The 25,927-nt window shown below is 38.4% G+C and overlaps 1 protein-coding gene across 1 annotated transcript; it reads right to left on the reverse strand.

The window, feature by feature from the left end:
• Positions 1-409: 409 nt before the first annotated feature.
• UBA6 (ubiquitin-like modifier activating enzyme 6) lies at positions 410-25,247 on the reverse strand (the record flags this gene model as incomplete). Its single annotated transcript, XM_010016433.1, has 31 exons — positions 410-1,013; positions 3,301-3,395; positions 3,812-3,899; positions 4,577-4,704; positions 5,197-5,390; positions 6,356-6,473; positions 7,864-7,935; positions 8,636-8,705; positions 9,589-9,652; positions 9,760-9,811; positions 10,317-10,445; positions 10,994-11,074; positions 11,185-11,274; positions 11,982-12,087; positions 12,691-12,872; positions 14,128-14,205; positions 14,546-14,626; positions 14,831-14,909; positions 15,184-15,251; positions 15,938-16,081; positions 16,500-16,566; positions 17,222-17,298; positions 18,377-18,439; positions 19,232-19,335; positions 20,558-20,681; positions 20,925-21,047; positions 21,583-21,663; positions 22,750-22,861; positions 23,372-23,466; positions 24,260-24,288; positions 25,148-25,247. Coding segments are annotated over 31 exons (3,030 nt in total), but the record flags the coding sequence as incomplete, so codon positions are not given.
• Positions 25,248-25,927: the final 680 nt, after the last annotated feature.

Genomic DNA, 25,927 nt, shown 5'->3' on the forward strand with positions numbered 1-25,927 from the left:
CTTTTTCTTCCTTTTAAACTCATTTGCTACAGAATTTTTAATTTGGTGAGGACAGAAAGGCTCAACCACATCAATCATCTTCTCTTTCCTGAAGACAAAGTTTTATTGTTGAAAGTGTTAACTCAGCTCTCCAATAGGTTTCCACCTTCCCCATATTGCAGTATTCTGCAAAGAACAGTCTTAGTGCAGATAACCAACTGTTCCAGCTCTCCTGAGCAGGTGTAAATGGTCACAGCTCCCCTGAAGTCAAGACCTGCCTCCCAGTGCTTCCACGTTGAGACCAACATAAGGCAGCTGCTCTGACACCCAGCATCACTAACTGTTCAGCAGAGAGCACCAACAGCACAATAAAGCTGCTCATCTGCTTTTAAGTGGGAGTTCAAACCTTTTGGATAGATTAAATCTCTCATGTAGGTGGCAAGAATGAAATTCTTGTTTGAGAATTAAGTAACATGAGATGGATTTTAGATTTTCTTAGAACACCAGAAGTATCATAAAATGTCAGTCTCCCTATTTTCTGCTCTCTTCTCTAAGCAGCACCTAATTTGCACATGGAAACCATTTGTTAGGTTCACCATTCTTCTTGCTTTCTTCAGCTCCCCACAAATCAACACAAATCTTGTCTTTAAGGTAAGGACTGTACTAGACATTCCATCTCATGGAGTGACCAATCCTCCTTTGAACAAACAGGTTTGAAGAAAACAGGAGCAGATGAAACATAAATCCAGTTTGTCTTCAGTGCAAATCCACTGATTTTCACCATTTGTTTTAATTAAGGCCTCACCAAAAAGAAATATATAGTACCATCTTTAATAGCCGAAAATTAGCACACTCCTTTCAGAACAATGGTCCAGGAGTGACTTCTGTGTCTCTACCATCAATTGTCTTCCTGAACAAAGTAGTATCTCACTGGGGGCCCTGGCAAGTCTTCCTCTCCATCGGTCTCTGGAGCAAATGACACTGTCAAATCCACATACTTCTTATCAGCTGATGGTTTCACAAGCTTTTGCATCCTACAAGGAAATGAAGTACAGTTTAACATACCAGAAGGAGGATTGGCAGTGGGAATTCAGGGCCAGGCTAGGATGAATTTCACTGCCAGCAATGAAGCCCAACATACTAGAAATCAGATTAAAATGAAGAATAAGATCCCTTTTAATTTTGATACAAAATCTGGCCCTCCACCTGAGGTACAGCAAATGGTATTCCATTTTCATGATAGACGGCCTGTTAGTGAGTGATTACATTGTTCATTAACAAGTGCTTACTGCAACAAAGAAGAGAAGATAGACAGTTTTGGATGGGATTCCTCACCAACAGAACTGCTCTTTGGCATCCTACTGAAACACAAGGCAAATTTAGCTTTCTGTGCAGAAGTTTGGTCAACAAGGAGGAGTACAAGTCCTCAGTCTAGCAATAATGGCTGTTCTTAATATGTTATGAGGTAGAACCACTCCAGTGCAGACACTAGACAGACAGTTCTGATGGAAAGTAGTTCTACTGGAGTTAAAACTTGTTAAGTCCTTAAATTTCAAAGGTGAACAGCAATGAGGGAGAAAAAAAAAAACCAGCCAGGACCTAGGACTTCTTCCTTCATGACCACAATGTGAGCTTAAACTAGGTAAGCATGTCACGTCTTCCCCCTTTGCTCTCCATAGTCTCAAAAGCTATAGCTATTGCTTGGAAATTGCGCAATAAAATACTGAACTAGGAGATCAACCAACCTCACTTTCATTGCGTATCTTTGGATATCTCAAAATTATTTTCTTGACATCTTGGAGCACTAGTTCATGAGTTCAAATGCTAAGAGGCTGGGGGAATACAATCACTCATTTCTAATCCTCACAGGTCACTTAGAGAAGGATTTCACTTCTGGTTATGCTTTAGCACACAGGTCAAAAAGCTGCTTCCCCCAAAGTACTTGTTCCCTTGCAAGAACACAAAGCATTAGCCTCTTCTCAGCAAAGATACTGAGATCATACCCATCGGCATAATGAAGTCCCAAGCTACAGAGGAAGGCAGGTAATTATGTCTCTAAAACTTGTTTTTAAGGAGTATGCTACCAGTCAGTGCTGTAATTCTGAAATTAAGACAAGAGTCTTGTACTGCTTGTCATAATACAGGGAAAGAACGATTTTAAACACTTAAGAAAAAAACCACACAAGCAAGACTAAAGTTTTCTGTGCAAATACCTTATAAAGCTTTTGGGACTGTTTGTAACAGAACACCAAGCTGCTGTAACTACACGGAAAGCTTGAACAGGGTCTCAGGATTATAAATCCTGACATTCACAAGAAGCCAGCTTCACACCTTGCTTTTGCCTTCATTACACACACCACTCAAAATGATTTATACAGCTGTAGGAGAAGGAATATAAACAACTTATTTTGAGATAGGCTGTAAATTTATGAATGTGCTAGGCATTCTAAAGGCAGGACCATCCTAGAGGCTCTTCTCTCCCCGGAAGTTGGAAGTAGCTTGCCCACAGCATATACTACTTTGCCTGGCATTACCTCCTGGCAAACCTTCAGAATGGTACTGATCTACTTACTCTAGCAAAGCCTGTGAACACTGACCCAGCATACAGTTCACAGCTGCTGCAAGGAACAAATTTTGAGCTAAAAGAGTTCAATCAATATATAAGGTAGAACTAAACCTAGGTGAGATCTGGCTGTTACTTTGCAAAAGACTATCAGTCAAAACCAACGCTCTGCTCTCACATCCTCCTAAACTTCCAGTCTTTAGACTCCAATTTCCTGTCAGTGAGTGGCACTGTAAAGCCTTGTGTTTAAAAGGGCTAAAGTGAGCTAGAATCTCAAGGAATTATTATGAACTGAACAGACTTCCAGAAATCTCAGTTTGCAACCAATACATTAACTCCTTCCTAAGTAAGTGTTCCCATTCTTTGAGGTGAGTTGCTAAATATCACCATTAGTTTTTAAGCCAGTTTAAAAATGTTTATTTAGTCTTGTTCAGCTTGAACCAAGGTACATTCTTCATCCCCCATCCCTCAAAATACCCAGCTTACTGTCAGACTTCTTTGGATTTCTCATTCTAGCATTCATTAGTTACAGCAGCATTTTGGATGTCTCCTGTCCTCACTACAGGAGTTAATTCACTTTCTCTTTTGTCTCCCCCCCGCAAAAGAAGAAATTACCTCTTTTCTTTCCCAAATATTAATGACTAGCAACCACTTTGAGAATAAACATTGCTGTCAGGCACACGTCTTTACGATACAACCAGTGAACATAATTTTTACATGCAATCACATTCCTCAATCCATTTTCCAGTTATACTTACGTCAGCTTTAATCTTTTAATATGACCTGGCATCACAGGAACATACAGCATTTTGACTCCCTGTACAACCATAGTTGGTTCAATTCCATATTTCTCCTGGAATTCACAAATTAAAACTTATTAGAGGACTATGTCAGCTGCATAACCCAGCAGATACTATTACTGCTAATACTACAACTAAGTTTTCAAAACCATAAAATCCTAACCAGAAAGCTTGCTAATGCATGGATATTGACAGAAGTTTTATTAAGATACATTTAAGCTAGTTGAATTAAAGAATCTTAAAATAGGTTTGGACATGTTTAGTTAAAGACATTCCCATTGACATAAATTCTTTCTAGAATTATTTTAGTTTCGATAAAACTAAAAAAAAACCCAAAAAAACCCAAAACAACAACAAACCAACAACCAAAAAAACCCAACAACAAACCAAAAAACCCCAAACCAACAACTCAAACCACGAAAACTCTTTTCTCTCATCTTGTATTAAGCCAGTACAATGGATAACTTACTCTGACAGCATTTATGAAGTCCAACAGAGTAAAATCCTCTTTCCCATAAATTGTCCACCTGTCCCAGATTGTAAATGACAACCCATTTCTGTTTTAAAAGAGTAAGGTTTTTGTTACTGTAGAACACAAACTCAGGCACTTCCTTTAAGCACACACTGAGGAACTGCTATGTCTTCTAGCAACTTGTTTTTTTATCTTGAGCAAAATTCTCTTCCCTCTCTGCTGCCATTTCTCCAGCCCTCTGACCTAAGCACAAGACACACTAAGAACTCTGAGTAAACATAATATCTGGCAAAGAACTTACTGAGTTTTCAGACCTACTTGAAGGTCTTGTATTGAATACAGGAATATCTTGAATATCTCTTGTATTGACTAAGATGCACAAGTGCGTCCAATCTGTACAGACAGGATGGTCATTAATAACCACACTACACATCTAACTCACTAGATTTTTTAAAGTTTCACAAGCAACAGCTTCCACTGAAAAGAAAACTAAGCCCTTAAAACCACTACTTTAAAAACAGGACAGAAGAGTATGTGCTGCATTTTCCAAACAATTTCTTATGCAATGCATTATGGAACACTTTGACATACTAAGAATGAACTGTGGTTGCATCATAGTTCTGATACGCGAGCACACAGGGCCTTCATTTGGTTATCTGGATTTAATAACTGTACAAACTTCACACTTGTAATGGCGCACCAAATTCTAAGCATCCATTTCCAGGTTTCCAAATACCACCCTTCTGCCATTGCCCTTCCTACCTGATTTCCGTTCTTCTTACTTCAGCAGTTTCTGTAAAGACCATTATGGGAATGGCTAGATTCAGAAAACAGTTCTTGTATGCATCAGCTGTATAGCCACCAACAACTTTGATGAGTTCCAGTGCAACCTGCAGTAAATAAGAATCCCATACTTCCATGAGACCAAACACAGGTTTTAGGTACTATGTTATCAACTAGTTTAGGCAAGAGGCCTGCAACTACAGAGTAAGCTGTTAATGAGATCAGCCTTTCTCCAATTGGCAGAGTAAATCACATCTGGAAATGCAATCCCATATGCCACAGAAATAAATTCTGTTGCTGCTATGGGAAATATTTCAGAAATATACATTGCAGAGAACAGGCCAAAATGCTGATCTTCAACTCCTCTTTCTGGTCAGCAAATCAAAAATAAAACCACCAAGGGCTTACCAGATCTAGAACCAAGAGTGACCTTTTCTATTGGTACAGGGGAAAAAAAGATTACTAAGTTTGAAATAAACCCTCTTCTTTAACAAGGCTGTCAGGGTAGTGCTAATCAATACCCAAACAACAGTGGTTTTAGGCAAGAAACAGTAAGAGAAAGAAATGTGCATTTTAAGCATTTTAAAAAGCATACTCACCAGCCCTGACACTGCAGCAGTAGCTGTTGCAATTGCAGGAATAATCTTTCCAGCAATGCGTTTTGTTTTGAACCTATCTGCTGGTTCAATGTTGTACATCTTGGCTCGCAAGTTTGATGCTGCTGTTATGAAATCCATATGCCCATTACTATCATCATCTTTTTCAAAGGAAATAGGCTTCATTTGCAAGTCATCTGCTCATAAGAAAAAAAAAAAAAAGAAAAGAAAAAAGGAGCAAAAAGTATTATTAGAAAACTGAAGATGTTCTAAACTTAAGTTATAGGGAACTAGAACCTTAACAAATTAAAAATTTCATATTCTGGATCTTGATGCCTCACAAACAACTCTCTTTCCCCATACCAGAAGCAGAAATGCCCCTATCAGTTGTTAAAAGTGAGTAATCAAAGAAGTATCAACAGAGCTCCATAATTTTATTTTCCTTGCAACGCCAGGAATAGACTATGGAAAGTCCAATGGATGTTTCTTATTCAGCTCCATCCTGTGAGAATTCCCTCTATAAGCTTTGTTTATTTGTAACCATTTCACTAGGGAACTCAGTAGCATGGGAGATAGAGATTAGGGTTCACCCTCCATGCAATAAGTCAGAGCTAAACTAATCTAAGCTTTCTCCTGTGCGTTCACAGGCTAAAAATGCGTGCATGTAGCTGTTGTCTAATGACCCCTGCATGCAGCCAGGCATAAAAATGGATTCAAGCATCCTCATTTTAACATATCTAGAAGATGCTGAAGAAGATTCTAACAGTCTTCAATATTTGGGATAATTTCAGATTGATTCCTGTAAGTACCAGCTCTCAGCTGATATGAGAACATAGCAGAATCACTTTCTGGGATCTAGCCAGTACCCTTTCCCTCCTTAGAGTTCAATTCCCTGCTGCCTGCTCGCTGTCATCAGGGTTGTATTTACATGTAAGTATAACAGAGAACCCTAACACTTGCAGGAATCTCAGAAATACAGAAGCACAGGGTACAATCAAGCACTAAGGACACTTACCTGTATGGCACTTCAGAAAGCTTTAGGTACCAGATACCTGCTTGTTGCAGAATTAGAAACTGCTTTATCCAAAGACCTGAATGTGACACTACTGCCAGTACAATAGCAAGATGTTACTAAGCTATGAAGCTAGTTTGCACTACTCACTTTCCAGAGCTTCATTGGATAGTATAGACTTCTCCAGCTGGAAAATAGCATTTCTTTCATCCTCACTGCTGACTGGAATATGATCTGGTTTTCTTGCAGTTTCATCAGTCTGTACAACCTGCAAGTGTGTGCAGTGCTTGAGTAATAAAACACACAAACTTTGTATAACACAAGTGTGAAGTGTACTAGATTTCCTGTCTTCCCTGCAATCTTTCCTCCCCAGTTAAAGAGACACAGGCTTACTGGAGCAAGTCCAGCCAAAGGCCACAAAGATCCTTAAAGTACTGAAGCACCTCTCCTACAAGGAGAAGCTGAGAGAGCTGGGACAGTTCAGCCTGGAGAAGAGGAGGCTCAGTGGGATCTTATCAGTGAGTATGAACATCTGATGGAGGGGAAAGTACAGAAGGCAGAGCCAGACTCTATTCACTGGTGCCCAGTGACAGGACCAGTGGGTATGGGCACAAATTGAAGTGCATAAAATTCTTCAAGAAACATACAAAAATTCTTTAAATAAAAAAGAAAACAAAACAAACAAACAAAAAAAAAAACCCCCACAAAAAAACCCCACAAAAAAAAAAAAAAAAAAAAAAAAAAAAAACCAAACCCACCCAAAAAAAAAAAACCCAAAAAAAACCCCAAAAAAAAAAAAAAAAAAAAAAAAAGAACAAGCCAAACCCACACACAGAGAAAAAACCCACACAACAAAAACCAACCAACCAACCAACCAACAAAAAAACAACCCAAAACTGTGAGGATGGTTGAACACTAGCACAGGTAACAGAGAAGCTGTGAAGTCTCCATCCTTAGAGGCACTCAAAACCCAATGGGACACAGTTCTTGATGACCTGCTGGAGCTGCCCCTGCCTAAGCAAGGGGACTGAACTAGGTAGCCTCCAGAGGTCCCTTCCAACTTCAACCATTGTGTGATTTTGAGTCAAAATATCGATTTTGTCTCACAAGGCAAGCATTCATGAAACAAGTGTTAACAATGGGCAAGAAAATATGAAAACACCCTGGAATATATGCTAATTTTAAATGATGACAAATGCCAGCCACCACACAATAACACTTCAGCTGTTTTGAAGTTAACACTTCAAAAATAAAACTAATGACACTTCATTTATATTACCCAGAAAGAAATAACAAATTGACACTAGCTTTGGATTGCTTTAAAGTTGCTGTGTAAACTTTCACTTCTTTTATCAAAATAGCATTGACTCCTATAAACTTAAAAAAAAGCTTGCAAACTTACAATAATCACACTCATCCATGGAAAAAAATGCTACAACATATCATTTGCAAAAAGCAACATCCTGCATTCAGCATCTGGCATACAGACACCTTAGTTATATGAAGTTAAAGCAGTCCCCTATGCCACGCTCTTGTTTCTCCAAAACACATTTTAATTTGTGCTTATTTCTGATCAGCATCAACACAAGAAGTAGTTGGAGATGTGGGGCATTGCTTGTGGATTTATCTTTTTTCTTTAAACTAAATATGACACTTACTTTGTTTGAAGGTCTGAACTCTGGTACCTTCACAGCTGAAATAATCTTCAAAATAGTTTCCTCTGAAAAATCCTGTTATGGTTTTGAAAAAAAAAAACCAAAAAACACCAAAACAACAAAAGAATTTAAATTCACATCAACTCAAAAAGGTCCCCACAGAAAGCCTGTATATCCAGTAACATTTCAAAGAATACCAAACCCAAAAAATCCCACAAATATTCAACAATGAAACATCATCACTGAAACACCAAGTGACATTTCAGTTGCCACAGTGAACCATAGTGGTGTGAAGTGCCTGGCACTTGAAAACTGAACAAGAATTGAAGTGTAAACATAACTTACAGGAAAATCCAATTAGTAAAGAAATCAGGTAATAACAAGAAAAACAAGGGATAAGCAACGAACAGGGGCTGTGAGTAATAAGAAATAAAGCTCCCAGACCATAGCTAAGACAATTAAAAAAATGCCTTTAAGAGACGTTCTTTCAGTTCAGTTCCTATACTGGACAGGAAATAGGTCCATCAAAATAAGAATTCCTGATTTCAGTGTTTACTGAAAATACCCAATACACTACCCATTTCTTCTCCAGGTTAAGGATTTCAACAAAGGTGACTAAAAGTAAGCAGCTACTGAACAGCCAGTGCTGAAGGAGAGATTACTTCAAGAATCACTTTAATGAGTTCGTGCAAAGAATTGGCAACTGGACATTGGGCCAAAACTGAACACATACATCTGAGTTATGCGATGGGAACACTGTTACAGTATGGATTACCTTTTCTGTAAAAGGAACACAGTACACTGTTGCAAAGAGTTTTGCTGCGCTCACAATGAAACCATAGTGCCTAAAGAAAAGAGGAAGATACTTATTTGTTTCATTGATTTTTTACTTCAGTTGCTCAAAGGCTTGCAATCATATTCAAAAAGGTCTTGAAAACACACACAAAGAAACAGAATTTCCACCCTTCAGCCCACACAGTACAAAACAGATGACAGATTTTGAGGGTCTTGGAAGTCATCCCCAAAACTAAGCAAACTTTGATGAGTGAAGAGTTATTTAACAAAAACTGTATCACTTAACCTCTGCAGTCAAGAAAACAAATGTTCACATGACACCAATATGATAATATGAAGTTTCACCTTAGCAATACTTTGATATTTGCCATGATCTCAGTTTTCACTCAAACTAAAAATGGTGATCCAGTTTCTCAAAGCAGGTGTAGACATTCAGCAGATAAAGGCTTTTCAGTCCCTCAACTGCATAATTTTCAAAAATTACCTCTAATACCCAAGCCATCTAGATCAGATCCAAATTGTGAAGAAGAAAAGGGGTCCCTCCACTAGGTCATTTGACGTAGTCAATTTAATTTGGCACATCCTCCATTTCATGATGCAGGCTGATGGGGGCAGGGGGATACAACAGCAACAACTCAGTAATTTTGTAGTTACACAATAAATGAAGTGGGTTGTTCTAAGCCATTTCATGTTAAATGGCTTAGAACTTGCCAGAAATTCCCACAGCACACTCCAATCCCTTATCAGTGAAAGTTAAATTACCTGCAGTGAAAGCATGAGGCAGCTCACGAATCTGCCACAGCATTAAGACTAGGTACTAGTACCTACCAAGTACCAGCTTCTAGTGCTACAAAGCCACTGCCTTGCACTTTCTGCTGTAGGGTGAGTTTTATAGAATGCTGTAAAACACAACCATGACAGTACCATACTTACAAAGGATCACTAAATTCAAACTTCACTGGGAAAGGTGGCCTCTTTGGTGACTGCCAAAACAAACCTAGTAGGAAGACAGACTTAAGATGAAATCCTAAAGGTAATCAGGAACAGCAATACACGACGTATACCGTTAATTCACAACTGGCACAATGGGGCATTTGTACTTACTTCCATCTTTTAGTCGTGTATCAAGAGGAAATGAATGAAGGAGCTGAAGAGCCTAGAGGGAAAGCCAGAGTACATTTATTAATTTGACATATACAGTTTGACATCATCACACTCTAGGACACCTGTGTCAAGACGGAGAGCTTAAAAATACGAGTACTGCTAGATAGAGTGATTTGCCCATTCATTCACAGGACAAAGATGACAATGTGACCACATTCGTCCAAAGACCAAGCAAGACACTCCAACAAGCAAAGTGTTCCCCCACCCTGTGGTCACTTTAGGATTCTTGCACACCGATTCACAATTGGGAATGCAATGTTTCCTCAAGGTGACAACTACCAGCAGGGCTACATATGCACAGATTTGTATGTTTATTAACACACAGCACCATGATCACATCATTCCTACAAGATTACATGCACATACACTTTAAGCAACACTGTGGACCAGATTCTCAGAATGACTGGCTCTTGTTTCAGCTGACCTTTCTGTGACATCTACGAGTTTTCTAAGATCCTCATCAGTCTAGCACCACCTCACTTCCAGGTCTTACCTACCTTATGGCTAAAATACTTCTCAAATTTCACTCTTGCTAGTTCCACACACTGAGTCCAACTTCGGGGTCTTCTACTGAGTGTTTTAATAACATGAAAACAGCCTTCTAAGCTCTCCCCTGATTTTATTCTCTAGATAGAGAAGAAAATATGAAAATGTTAAAACAAACAAGATTCCTCCCAATCCAGTCAAAACCAGTAAATATGTTTTTAGTAAGTTACAGCAAAAGGAAACAGAAGGTTACTTTGTGAAAGACTATCCTTTATGTGATCCTTTCCACTGGGATTTTTCCCCAGGTACTGTGGTCTACTTATTTCCACCCAGCCCAATGGACAATAGGCCATTACAGTCTCACAAAAGATAGATATTAAACAATTCAGTCTAATTTATTACATAGTTGAATTCAGTTGAAACTAAGTGTTCCCTTCATTTTTCCCAGCTAGTTGCACATCAGTGTGACATCTACTATACACTCACTAGCAGTACCTCAGTATTTCTGCTATTTCTACATGGCATACAGAGCACACATGAGCTAGAGAAGCAGCCCATCCACAAGAGACTTTGTCTCTTTTTTGAATAAAGTCAGAAAATAACCCAAATCTCACTGAACTTAAATAGAAACAAAATCCATAAAGCATTAGTTTAAACCCTGTATTTTAGCCTGGCAAGATTCCCCTACCTGTAAAACTTCTTCTGCAGATGGATAGGTTTGCCAGAATTTGTTAAACAATGAAGGCTTGTGAGAAAATGAACTTTCAAACTAGAAAATAAAAAGAAAAAATATGGCATTTTGCAAGAAATGTAAGAGATCCCCCATGTTTCCAAATATACAGTAAGTTATGCTGAATGCCAGTAAGCTTATTCCCTTACCTTATCTCTTGCCCACTGTATTGTATGCTCAATGGCAGCTGGGAAAGACTTCAAGGTGCAAAAAGGTATTTCCTCTTCTGGTGGATCCCGCTGTAATTAAGGAGAGTTGTGTGTAAATGCAGACTTATTCAAGTTTATTGCTAATAATAGCACCAAGAATTTCTAGACTATTTAAAACTCAAACTGTTATAAAATACAAGGTGGCATATTTATGCTTAGAACAGAATTTGTTTTATGAACACTAACATCATTTCCTATTTATGAAGAATAGTCTAACTCAACACTGGAAAGCGAAATTGAACCCTGAAACACGAACAACAGAAGAAATCACCAGCCAGCTTTTCCAGGGTGTGCAGTCTGCATTCACATACACTCTCACCCTTGCGCTCAAGGCCAGAAAGACTTTTTTTGTTGTGGACCTTATCAGGACCATTGTGACACTCAAAATCCTGTCTCTGTGTCCACGTGCACCAGTGGTGTCCTCAACCAGTGAATTTCTACCTTAAAAAGGCAGTTTCACAAGAACTTAAAGAGAAGGATACTGCAAGAGTTTGAGGATCGTTATTGGCCTAGGTGTAATCATCAGATAGGTAGCAAACATGGTATCTTCAGTCTGCTCAAAATTTATTTCCTCTAAGCTTTTCTTCAGAAACCAAGGAAGTAATTGTTTCTTAATAGTACTGCTCTTTAGCAGCTCACATGGGCCACTTATTTTAGACAGATACATGAACGATTAAAGAGCTGGAGGGCATTATGGGACTAGCCACAAAAGGGAAGTAATGGTCTTAAACACTTACATGACTGTTATAGGACTCTGTCAGATGGGGCACAATAACTTCTGTGTGTCCTTTTGTTCCCATAGTTCCAGAGTCTATAAGAGGACGCAGGTTTGCTACACAACGACTGACATGGAAAGATGGAATAGAGTGTAATCACTACATTGTTGCCTTGCAGACATTACCAGAGTGTAATCGGAATTGACCTTAGACACTTTCAGAAGAGTGAAAAGCTTATACCCAACTCAGGATGAGAGATTAAATAAGAAATATTTATATAAATGAAGAAAAATAAGATATTAAATAACAAGAGCTATTTCAAGTTGGATAAGGATACTGTAAACCTGAGCCTACCTGGATTAGAAACATAAGTAATTCTTTCTAAATGTAAACATCCCTACTTATAAATTTAAATACACATTCTTACACAAAAATAATTCTACTTTAAGACTGCCAAAGTATTCTCCCCTCCCTCATCAGACCTTGACAGATATTCATGTCCAAGAACTCACGCCAAGATTGTATGCCATGTGAACAGTATGAGCCACATAGCAGCAGAGCTGGTTTCCACCACAAGTATAAATCCCATCCTCCTCCAACCAGCTTCCCTATAGGGGAGCAAGATAAACCTGAGGAATTTGCTATCACATCTTGTAAGCAGTAGCAGATCAAGAAGATTAACGGAAAAACAGAGTTCACATAAGAACGTGAAACTCCTTCCACAACCTACCTATCAATGTATCTCCTTGCCTCAACATTGTCCAAAGCAGTCACAATCACATCTTGTTTGGTATAGAACTCATCGCTGTATGTGCTCTCAGTGGCTGGACAAACTTTATTAATATATGAGTCAATCTTTAAGTAAGGATTGATGTTCAGAGTTGCTTCTGCTGCAGTATAGCTTTTAGGTTTCTGGAAGTATAAATACATATATATATATCTCAATGTTATTCAGATAAAAATATCTTGGAAAGAATTATCAACTTAATTTGCTGATCAGACAACAATTCACTGACAGAAATATTAGTATACAAAATATATAATAAAGGAAATTCATTAATCATGTACCTCCCTCACTATAAATATCATATTAATCTAGTTTTATTTTATTTGAAGTAGTGCATCAGAAAGGTATTGAGTAACTGAGACTGATGCCACATGTTGCCTCTCATACTCCCAAAATGCCATAAAAGAGCAGTTCATGACTGTCAAGAGGATAAATCCATTAGTTATTGCAACTATGTCTATGCAGTATAGACATCAAACATCCATGAATTGCACTACTGCAAGGCATTCCACACATAGCCAATTTCAGAAGCTAAACCGAAAGAGAGTTCTTAACCTACTTGACATTTCTAGCCATACTACCTTCAATTATCTAGGGCTCAGCACTTAGAACAGCAGAACTCACGAAAAGTGTGGCTTCTGAAAGCTTGCAGAGTTCACCTTCCATTTATCTGCTCATCCAAAATGTAATCTGTTCCCAGATTTGCTAGACATAAACAGGAGGCAAAACATTCAGCTCCTGGATTTTGGGCAGGGGAATACCTTTTCCTCATTGCTGTCAAGATCCAAGACACCTGTTTTATTTTGTGCTGTGTTTGTAAGTACAGAGATATTTTCTCTCTGCTTCTAAGGAATTAACAGTTTCTGTATCACACATTTACTGAATGTACAGTTTTTACCAAGTTATTTACCAGTTTAATGAAGACTGAAGTCAGAAAATAGCAACTTCAGTCAAGTTCCATTAACAACAGCTCTGCTATTAAGAACACTTCTGCCAGTGCTGTCTATTGTATGCTGTTCTGTTTTATCCTCCCCCAGTTTCAGTGGTACAGAGTAAAGCGTTTCTGGCATATTAACCCATGGCAGCATCTTATGCAACACAGCATTCCTTATCCGATTCTCAAGTTTGAGAGATTTCATTAGTCAAAGGCATCAGCACAAATCAAGATCAGACCAGCCAATTTTACTCAACCGATACTAGTGACAAGTGGGATGCCAACATTGTTCTAGGTATTGTTTAAAAAGATACTGGATTTCATTACAGTTTTTGTCTTCTTTTCTGGACAAAAGTACATAAACTTGCAAGTTCAGCTCTCAGTCAAGACACAGGATGGGGAAATAGAACAACAGTCCAGAAAGCTTACTGAACAAGAAAGCCTACCTGTATGTGATGAGGTCGAAAAAGAAACTGCCTGTTCAGGTTGGATTTCTCTATCAAGTCTGGATCTGTAATTGTAACCTAAGTCAGAAGGGGCGAAAGCAACAGCTGAAGTTACAATTTAAGCATAGCACTGAACAAAGCACTCCTGTTGGCATCCACAATGGTTAACAGCTCTGCCTATACTGACTGCTTAAATTTTGTCTTAAAATCAAAATACGGCAGGACTGCTCGAAGTGTGTTCTGCTTCCAATTAGTTGCACACTACTTCCACTCCATGCCGAGGCTGTTTTAGTCTCTGCTCAGAGATCAACCTGAAATAACACTGAGACTTTCAACATTTTTGAGTAGTCTAATTAATTATTCCTTGTCATGTTACTTTTTAATAAGCAAAGGACCCTGAGGTTAACAGGTAACTTACCAATCCTTTGTCTTGCCCAGTACCAACACCAAGGAGTGCAAAGTTTTTTAGCATTTCACAGCCTATTGCTCCACAGCCAACCTAAAGAAAACAACATTTATAGCGTCAGAAACTAAGTGAACGCCATGAAGACAAGTATAATAGACAAGCCCCATTATAATTTTGGAGCATTTATTCTGCAGTGGCACACATCATCAGGGCTGCTCTCATTATTTTGAAGACAGTGGACATTAGCCATATTGACAAAGCATTTGCAGGAAGTCTAACAGTGTCAGTCATACTCACCAAGAAAATATTCAAATCATGCAGCTTCTGGCACAGAGAGTCCCCAATACAAGCTCTCAAGGCATCATACCTATCTCCCCTATGCAGGTGTAGGAGACAGAAACAGAAGAGTAGTAAGTTGCCATTTAGCACAGTAGTATCATTGATGCCAAACTGCACTTTGACATGAATTAAGAAAATCAGAGTGAGTCCCCTATAGTTCCTACTCCTCCCATACTCAAACAGGACACGCATTCTCAACACCAAACTTGTCCCTCCAGCAAGCAGTACTGAACTAACTAACACCTCTTCTATGCCTGCTTGAGGCTCAGATGTGAACAGTACATAAAACAGCAGACTGTAGTTATATTTACCGTGGGAGAAATTCTTCAGAGCCCATCTTTTCTAGAGGTGTTACTATGTCTAACATATCTATATACAGCTGTAAAAAAAAAAAAAAAAAAAGAAAATAACCCAGTAAAAACCTGTGAAAGTCATTCATGGTATTTTTGTTTAAAAAAACCAGAAGTAAATATTTTTGATGTACAACAGTCTAGACATTTAGAAACACTAAGTTTTTATTGTTAGTGGAAGACTAGCATTCAGTTCCCACAGTTCACTTCACGCTTTTACTGGACAGGAAAAAGCACCTGGACAGAGAGGGGAAAAAAGCTCACTGAAACATGAGCCGCAAGGTTTTGACTTCTGTCAGGCATGTCATATCTCCAAATTAGACTATGAAGCTTTTTAATCTAACTTTATTCTGACACTTATCCCGAGAGTCTGAAAGCACTGTTCATATGTACAGTAGGTTAAGCTCGCATCTGGACTACATCACACCTTTACAACCATGCACTGACAGGCCAATGCTTTCCTTGCTTGTGGAGAAAAAAGAATGTGATGTCTGAACCCCAAATACGAAAATTTTGACTAAAACTGGCTGCACATTTATTGCAGACAGAACAACATTATATTTTTTCCTAAATTTGGTCTCAAGTCTCCTCCCTGTCCTCCCCCCGCCCCCACTACAGAAGTTAAGGCTATTTCGATCATATGGCATTTACGAATCAACCATACATTTGTAAAAACACTGTCAAAATAAAGATCCAAAACCAAAGACAGCCTTACCCACTGCTGCAATGGAGAAAATTTTCCTGTTACTGCTTTCAAGACTTCCTGGCTCGCAACACCACCTACTGCTGCAGCCAAAGGAGCTAGAAATCCCTGAGCAGTCCTAGACAGCCATTTCACTACATCTCCATTCACCTGAGGCTGAAAAATAAGACATAACAACAACAGATTTATCCCCTCAATTGAGCAAGTCAGTGTTTGACAGCTTCATATGCTCCTGTTCTTCAGTATAAGACAGAAAAATTCTTTCACTCTGACTAGCAAAAATGTTTCCAGCCAAGACAGATCCAATGGATGCCCTGTACTTGCAATGTGCATTTATCTAAAAACTGGATTCACATAGCCACAGGATGCAGCCTTTCACATCAGCTGAACATTTATTTGAATCTTTGTTGAAACACCATTCATTCTGTTTCCTCACATGGCCTTCAGAAAGCCAGCTGATCCATCTAAAGATGGATACAAAGTTCAGAACAATGACCAACAACTAAAGCATAATCTTAGGCAAGTAAGTAAGTGCATCAAAAATCACTCATAATGGCTACAATTCCTTACTCACTTTGTTTTCCAGTGTTTCACTTATAGACATGGCTATTTTCAGCATTTCCTCAGCATCTTGGAGGCATCTAGACACCAGGGTAGAAAAAATAATGACCACTTAAACATTTCAGGGTCCTTCTAGAAACACAACTGATGGAAGAAAAAAGCACTGGATACAGTAGAAAAAGTTAGGAAATTTGTATTGGCTTCAGCAGTGAGCACTAAAGGTGCACTTCTAAAGGTTAGTTAGCTCAAGAACAGGAGTCCCAGTGGAGAAGTGCATGTGCAAGTCCAGTCTCAAGATTTATACTTTGTAAGTAGTTTTATCTTGTTGAACATCAAAAATACAGCTGATAAAAAAACTGAAAATGAAAACCAAATACTTCAGACCTTTTAGAGGTTTTTTTTAAATCCATAAGCTACGGGATAGTTCAGGAATCCCTGAAATAACTTCTCCATATTAACCCCTCAATGTGAAAAAACTGGAACAGAGCAGGACTCTGTCCAGCATTTTCTGTCTACTTATGCCCAGAAAGTGCCATTACTATATTGGGAAAGTCCTGATACAAACCAGACATGCATTAGGTAACATTCTTCATCTAGATTTCAACTTTTCATTTCTATGCCATGTATTAAGTACCAGACAGACAAGGTACCCTGCTGCACATCAAACCCATAACTATACTAAAAGGAGAGACCTCTTTGATTCAAAGCTTAGCAGAGACAAGATTGCTGCATTACCCAATGTTCGGTCCACGACCAAAGTTCTCCTGGAAGTGGTTCAAGGCAAGCATGGCAACATGGATATGCAAAGGTGCCTGTTAAGACAATAATAGCAATTACAAACTTGAGAAAACTGAAGGAAACAAAAACAACTATCTGAACTCTTCTGTTACCATTTCACTTCCTTATCTCTTAACCGTACGACTCAAAACCTCCAAAATTAAATAGCCTTAAAAATTGAATTTGAAACACGTTACAAACTGAGTTTATAAAGTACTACTCAGTTGTAATACAATACCCTTCACACACATTCAGTACTCACTTCAACTAAGTCCAACTAAAAAGTCCCCAAAAGAATTTAGTTCTGAAATTGAAAAATGCAGTAATCTTCTTTAAACTAGACCCCAATATGCATTGCATTTTGCCAAACATCAGTATCAAAACCCAGCATTAAGGGTCAAAAGTAGAAAATCTAAACAGGCAAGTCAGACTTTACATTATAAAAAAGGCAGACTTTACATTATAAAAAAAAAAAAAAAAAAAAAGAACCAAACCCAAACCAAAAAAAAATTATTAGATCAACATTTTTTTAGTTTAAGATTTTAATGAGCCCAAGACCTTGCATGCTCATAATACTTAACTAAAATGGTGTTAGAGGCAAATACTGCTAGCTTCCTCTGAGATTCTAAAAACACCTCTGAAACATTTTTTCAAAGGAAAAAGAAAATATTCCTACACTTTTAACTCCCGTTTCCAACTAACCTATGATCACCTTTTTATGATTATCAGAGCTTTGATGCCAGTGTGAGTTTTATCAACCAAACATCATTAAATACATGAAAAATCATTGTGTCGCTTGCAAAATTTACACTCCCATGAATTGAAAGACTTATCAAAAACTGAGGTTTTAAACAGCAGAGGGAGCTGAGCTGTGCATTTCAATATGCTTGGTGCAAATCATGGATAAAAGCCTCTACACTGATCTAAACTATGATGTATATTCTATGACCACACAAACTGATACCTCACTCTTATTTCACACTTCAAACTCGTATTTAACTACTACAGAACAGAGTTAGGAAATAATATTGTTCTATACGTAAAGCTGCATATTACATTCCATGTTGTTTTAACATTTAAGCACTTACATCCAAATCCCCACATGCTAATTACCTCAGGCTTGCTAAAATCTGCAACGAGGCATAACGGATTTGTTATCTGCTTCTCCAACCGTTCCTGGAAAAATAGAATTCATGACAACAAATCCACTTAAGGACACAACAGTCACTGCTACCTGACAAACCAATACTCTTCCTAGAAAGACTAAGGACCAAATGTCCTTTCTTACTAGCACTGCTATTACACTCTCCATTATTAATGCCACCAAAGATGCATAAAATAATCATCTACTGCAAGTTTTGCTAAACAAAAGATGGTCAGAGATGTTTCACAAGATGGCAAGACCCATCTCAAACTGCTCTGAAGTGAGCTACCAGAGATTTTATAGGCAACTGGATGTTTGCTTGCAGAACTTCCCAACTCAGGAAGAACAAGAAGCTACTACTTCATCCCAGAGACAAGATATTGAGCTGTGAATTTTCAGATCAGAAGCAGCTGGTCCTCATTCCCAGCTTTTTACAAGAATGTTTGAGCGCAGACAGAATCTACTATCTGCTGGCCCAAGAAGGCCCATAATACCATATGGCTTGCAACCTCTTTTATACAAACAGATCTAACTGCCTCTTCTTCTCAGAAGGCTACCAAGAAATCACATATTTGCAGACCTTCATGGAGTCCCCAGCAATACAGCAACAGGCTGCCCATGACTTCCCCCCTACACCTCTACACTGGCAGGTAACTGAAGTATTTCCTATTCTCTAGGTTTTAGTAAATTGGTACCACTATTCTTACCCAGTAAAATTAGTGTAAACTCAAATTAGGGTAACCAAATCATGTACTGCTGAACTCTGCTTCCAGCGCTCCTACCATTAACACTCAAAAACCTGGTTACCTCAAGCACACACTTACAAAGTAAAACATCTTGGGCGTCTTCACTTGGACAGCTATGCCTCCATGTAAGTAAGGCTCCATATCTGATGTATCACCAATGCTGAAGGAGTAGGGTGACACCACTGAAAAGAAAAGAAAATAAACAGTGACTGACAACTAAAAGTGTCACTGGATGCTACAATTCTGTATACAATAAAGTGGGGTTTTGCCAGTGGTTTTTTACTGTAATTTTGTAGTGTGCAACTCTTCTTTGAAAGCTGATCCTCCTAACAGGATTGTCCCTCCTTGCCAGTTTCTGGACTAAAGTATTAGTCTCACATGATCTATTACGAAACAAGCTTTTTAAAGTGGCAGCAGATTTAACAAGAATTCTGATGACCACAGCTCTGTAACAAAAATGAAATGACTCTTAGTTTTGTTTAGGCTGTGCACAGCAGTATCCAGTACACTGCTCAGAGTAAGACTGCAGCCCTGTGACTAAAATAACAGGCAATCAAGAAGGGCAGCTGAAGCATTTAAGTTGCATCTTTCCTCTCACACCATCTGAAGCATCATTCAGATAAATACATGGAATACATTCAGATTAATACATGGAAAACTGAGACCGAAAGCAGAGCTGTGATTAGAAGAAAAGAGGAAGAACTGAACACAGCATCAACAATAGCAAAACAAAAGGGTCTAGAGAAAACAGACTCAACCACGCTCAAGGGTACTGTTTTTGTCTCAGACTACAAAATAACCCCCACCCACCTGCTCTCTTTTCTGCTCAAGACAAACAGGCATTCAGATCTGGGAAATGAGCAATTCCCCAGCGTCCACAAGGAACCAAGTAATATGCTTCGAGACATGCATAATGCAGACCAAAGCAGGTAAACATAAATCATGGGAATCACTTCAAAAGCATGCTTAGAAACAGAGTGATGTCAAGACATCCCTGAACATTTATATCGTCACCTAAGAAACAAGGCAAACTGTGACACACAAAGTGGTGTTAATTTAGTCCAAAACCATGACAAAAGCACAGGCATTACAGGACCCTCAAAAAGCAAAACAGTTTAATGAGCAAACTAATGACAGTAGCTTCAGAAACTGCCAACCAGTTTTCACTAGCTGAGAGTTTCCACTGCTCCTTAAGCAGCAAGATGACTTTGAAAGACTTTAGAAAATTGGAAATGGAGTCAAGACAACGCTAGGAAGACCTCTGCACCAAAAAGCAGTTTTTCTGTGCAAGCTCACTGGAGGTCTACACAACCCAGAACTCCTCTGGCTACAGTAACTTATATTATAGCGAGCTAAAACAGATCAAAAAATAAAAACCTTGCAAAGGAGTCAGCAATATTTTACCTGTTATTTGGTGTGTGGATCCATTTAAGCATGACATTCCATTTACTTCCCGAAAAGTTAAGAACTGTCCTGTTTCAAGCCTGTGTGGATGATTTTCAAGGCAAGTAACAATACCAGGATTTGACTGAAAGTGAAAAATATCGAAGTTAGCAAGGAGGAAAGTGTCTTGTGTAAAGAAGTCATGCTTTATTGTAGACACATGTCTTTTTGCCTATTGAAACTGCAGCCTCTAATACTTCTAGCACATCAGTTCTGTGATAATAAAGGAGTTACCTATGATAACTTTTTCAGTTCTTTTGGTCACAGAGCCAATAACAAGTCATCATAAAGAAAAAAATAAAGCAGCACAATGACTTCTACCCCTTACTTGTGTTATATTTGAAATGAAGATCTCCTTTGGCTCCTCTCCCGTTGTATCCAGCACTTCAAATTCATCACCAAAGTCACAAAACAAACGTGAACATACTCCATATACATCTGCACTGATGAACTACGAGAGAAAATAAAACTTGTGAGTATCCCTAAAGCAGCACAAGGCAAAGAAATGACCTCTCTCATTTGATCTTGTCCGAGGCTAGCAGGTTTAACTTCTATCATGGAAAACTGTCAGATGCACCCAAGCCACTGACTATATAGCACAGCATTCATGACAGACGTTGAACCTGCATGAGCATTTCTGAACCCCTACACAAAACCCAAGAATCATACAGTGAAATATTGCCATTTCTACCACTGTTACATTCAGTCTCAGCATGTTCTTTCAGAACAATTATAAGTTCACAGTGAAAACTATGTCTTCATAAAATATTTCTGTCGTTAAGAACCAAGCTATGGTTATCTGGGCTGGTACCCAGACAATACCAGACATATGTACAGGCTATGAGTATTGTACTCCCAAAACTCATACTGCTCCATCAACATGCTATCTGCATAGAGCTATACACCTCATAACTAGCTTTCTCCAGAATATGATGGAGGTTCAGAATGCTCACCGTACAGATTATTCATGTGTTTATTTCTATTACCTTAATAGGTGGCTGTTGAGCATGACAGAAGTCATTAATCTTTTTCTGCAGCAACAGGCTTACTTCAGTCAATATGACACACTGTGAACAAGAACAGACATATATGTTAGACACCAAAAGCAATTAACATCTTCAGGCTATGAAAAAACACAGTACTAACAATAAGTTGGTCAGGTGTTCCGATTCCTTTCCCACACACATAACAGAGAAAGCAGTTTTGAGTTGGTTTTCTCATTACATTAGAACAGATGGGTTACTGCTCCACAAGTTCTGGGAACTGGATGAGCAAGAGCAGGAACAGAAAATTCTCACTTTTTTTTTACTGCAGCTGTGAAACTCAAAACCTAATTAGCATAGTTATGAGAACAGTTACAGGTAATCTCAGAGAGAATGCAGATCTTGAATTTTAAGATGAAACTTAGCAAAACAAACACAAATACTACTCATCAGTGCACACCAAGAAGTCTGCACAAGCTTCAAGTACTGGTGCTTATCAAACTGCAGACGTACAATTTCTGCAAGCATTCTTTTAAAGCTTAGGATAGTATTGGGTTACAAAGCATATGCACCACATCCCATTCAGTTATACATGGCTTATTAAAGCTGGGACATTCAGAAACTTGGTGAGCTTGGGCATAACCAATAGCCACACAGTAAAAGTTCCCAGGTCAGACTGGGCCAGGCACACTTGCAGGAGACAGCTGACTGACCAACTGAAAACATCCTCACTTCAGCACAGAGGAGCTTACATTTCATTATATACATACATACATAAATGATCTGTTTAATTATATAGCCTGAGTTTCTACTGCCTGCAATACAGCACACAAAATATATGCAGAACATCTGTGCTCTGTAGCTGCAAAAATAGTCACAACTTCACCTTTGAACAACAAAAATTGTATGGCAATCTCAACTAGCTATTTATTGTTGTAATAAATTCCATGTTACGTGTCATAAGAAAGTGCTAGGAACACAAACCCACTGTTTCAGCCTTGAAAAAACAAGTATGGCAATTTCCTTAGTCCAAATACAAGACCTACTTATTTCTTTACATCATTTTAAAACATACTTTAGTTCAGTTTCATTTTATCATATAAAAAATACAAATCCAAGTTGTTTGCTGTGAGCAAAATACTTCATACAACTGCCTTAAAAGTGACATACCTGGTACTGCTTTAGAAAAGACAGATCTGTGGTTTCATCTAGCGGCATAATTGACGCTGCTACATGGACATATGGATTGAGTTCTGCAATACGATGAAGTGTGGCCTCAGCCCTGAAAGAACAGCAACTTTCAAGTTTTTTTATGCATCTACAAAATTGTATTTTCAATACAGAATTTCATACCACACATGCCCTACAACAGTCCCTCAAGAAGTCTCCTAGCAACAATCACCAACTCATTTATTCACACTTAAATTCCTAGCAGGTTTGAGGAAAAAAGCTCTGTCCAATATATCACAGGACTCATGATCATCTGGTGTCACGACTCTTTACTAGTCTCACATAGATGGCTGAAAAAGCCCAAAGAAACTCACCCTGGCCCTGATGACTAAATTCCAAACTGCAAGAAGTGAGATATTTGACTCAGAACTCCAGTTCTAAACTAGACTTTCCCTAATACCTACCTGGGCACTGTAGTCAAAGCCAGTAACTCCAGAGAAAGGGTATAAGAACTATTTGATATGTATCAGCAGCTCTTAGACAATGAACTGCCATTTTTGCAGCTGATTAAACTTACTCCTAGTCAAGTTCAGTCCTCCCTCACTCCAAAGACTTCACCAACCTGTTTCTTTGACTGGTAATATCATCTTCATGGATGAAGAAGTTGATCCCCAAATCCCATTTCGTGCACTGCCTGGTGTCATGAACTGTAAGAGCCTATGAAAGTTTGGCAAAAAGCATTTACTGGGAGAACTGTACATCGTCATAGCACCCAGAAGGATGGATTAAACCCCACAGAGAATGCTGGAGGAGTAGCACTGCAGAAAATTCAGTTGTACCATGTGTAAGAACAAGCTTCTCCAACCTCTCTTCCAAGAAAGCTTATCGTTTGAGAGACAGAAATGCATCTGCAACATGCATTTCATTAAGCATTTTCCTCCCAGCTAGCAGTGATGACAGCATTTAAATAATGAGGATGATTTCTGCCACACTGTGATTAAAGGGCAATCTGTAAATTAATGGATTCCCAAAATTATAAACAAGATTTCTTTTTCTTCTCGATTGGAAGAGTTGTAAAATACTTCTAATAAAATTCATCACAGCAGCACAAAAGCAATTGTTGGATTAAAACATCCAACCATTCTAACTTCTACACAAAAGGATTCTGGAGGATGACAAAGTAGATTAACATTTTGAATAGTTTGGCTATTGAGTTTGTACCACTCCATTTAGGAGAGGTCACTTTGTACAAAAGGGTTCAATGTCTGATCAGCAGCTGACTGAAATATTACACGAGGTATTTCAGAGTGCAGTGGACATCACTGTGAGAGTCTGACTGTACCACTTCAGCATGCAGATTATTAAAAGTTTTCACCCCCACGTCTTCAAATGCTTTGCAATCGCTCTACTGAAAGACACTTTCAGAAATTTAACATTAGCTACCTAGTAGTGTTCTCCCTTTTCCTCCTTCTCACCCAAAAAACCACAATGACAGAACTGGTTTACATACCTTTACTCCAGCCAGGATTATATTTTTGGCTGAAAAAAACAAACAAACAGAACACAACAGAGAGATGGACTGTTGCAGATATCTTGCACATTTCTAATTGAACAGTTACGTGGGTAGACATTAACAGAATGTCATTGCTAAGAACTTCACATCTTAAAGGTTTGTTCTCTTTTGCATTCAGCTTAAGCATTCTACAGCACCACTGAAAGCAGAAAACATGAGCAAGGTTAAAAAGTCTCTCTACATTTGTAATTTTTCAGCTGCTCATCCCACAGGCATGATTACAGAGACACTAATGGCAATAAACTGGAAAATTTCATGACTCTCTTCCAGCATCTGGTGCAGAGTACCATTAAAACCAACTGAAGTGTAGTAAGTCAGGTAAGAACCAGCCAAGACAAGTCTTGCTCATAAAGAGTAAGGGAAATAGTTATGGAGTCTCTTGCACCAGGGCAGTTACGCATTTTTCACCAAATTTCATCTGTTCTCCTACCTTCTGCCCCCACAGTTCCTACATGAGGATAATTTGTGCTACAGCTGCTTCTGTATTACATTCATTGATACTGATGTCTATCTGATTGATAGTACTGATAACTTGGATTATCCACTCTCAGCCTTCACCTAAGACATGATTTTGGGTAAAGCAATCTGGCCCATGGAAGCATGTTTTAAAGTAAAATGTGAAATATTATTCTAGTAAAAAGTTTACTAGAGAAAAATCCAGGATCCTTCCTGCATCTGATATGTTAGTCAGAAACATGACACATACATAAATTCACTCAGATACTTCAGACATGCTTATTAAATCTAAAATAAGCTTTACAAGTATTCCGAGACAGTCTGTTTACAGGTACTTGTGTCTGCTTAAATAAATGTTACCTAACTTACCAATCTCCACGCCAAGGCCACCTATACCACTCAGGAATACATGGGACTGAGCCATCTTCTGCATTGCCGTGTCTCCAAGAACATACCTCTGGCGACTACAGCAAAGAGAAATTCAGATTAAAACAAGGCACAAAAAAGTCAAGAGCTTATGAAAGCAAGTCAAGAATTCCCAGTCATTTCCAAAAAAAGTTCAAGTATTTTCAGTTATTCTATCATCCTAAACAGTTTCTAATCCACCACACCAATTTCTGCAGATGAGTGTGTGTCACTAATGACATGCACACAGTTTTATTTACCAGCCCTCTGCAACAAGCAACTGAGGAGACAACTTTTGTGTATCTGAACTGTATAGTGCTTTAGGAAACAAATGTACGTCAAATGTAATATCTGCATGCACATCCAAACAGTGAAATGCATATAGCACAGACCTTTTCAGTGTGAGGTGTTAGAGAAATTACATTTAAATCCATGTAAAGCTTTTTTTAGGATAGTAGGATTCTGTAATTAACTACTGAAGACACAAACAAGCCAAAGAACTTCTTTATCAGAAATCTTCAAACCAGAGGGTGAAGCAGCTTTCTGAGTCAGAACCTGAGCTCTGGAACCTACACAATCACCTATACAATTAAACTTAAACCATTCTAAATACCACCTGTTCCACCAACGGAAAGTATGACTTTCGTAAGACAAATATCAAAAAGTAAAATGACACATACAACACAGGAAGCTGAATTAAAAATACGCCTCATTTGTTCAGCATACAAGTATTTTGGTTTTTAA

This window comes from Nestor notabilis, unplaced genomic scaffold, assembly GCF_000696875.1.
Source record: "Nestor notabilis isolate BGI_N333 unplaced genomic scaffold, ASM69687v1 scaffold15026, whole genome shotgun sequence".
NCBI lineage: Eukaryota > Metazoa > Chordata > Aves > Psittaciformes > Psittacidae > Nestor > Nestor notabilis.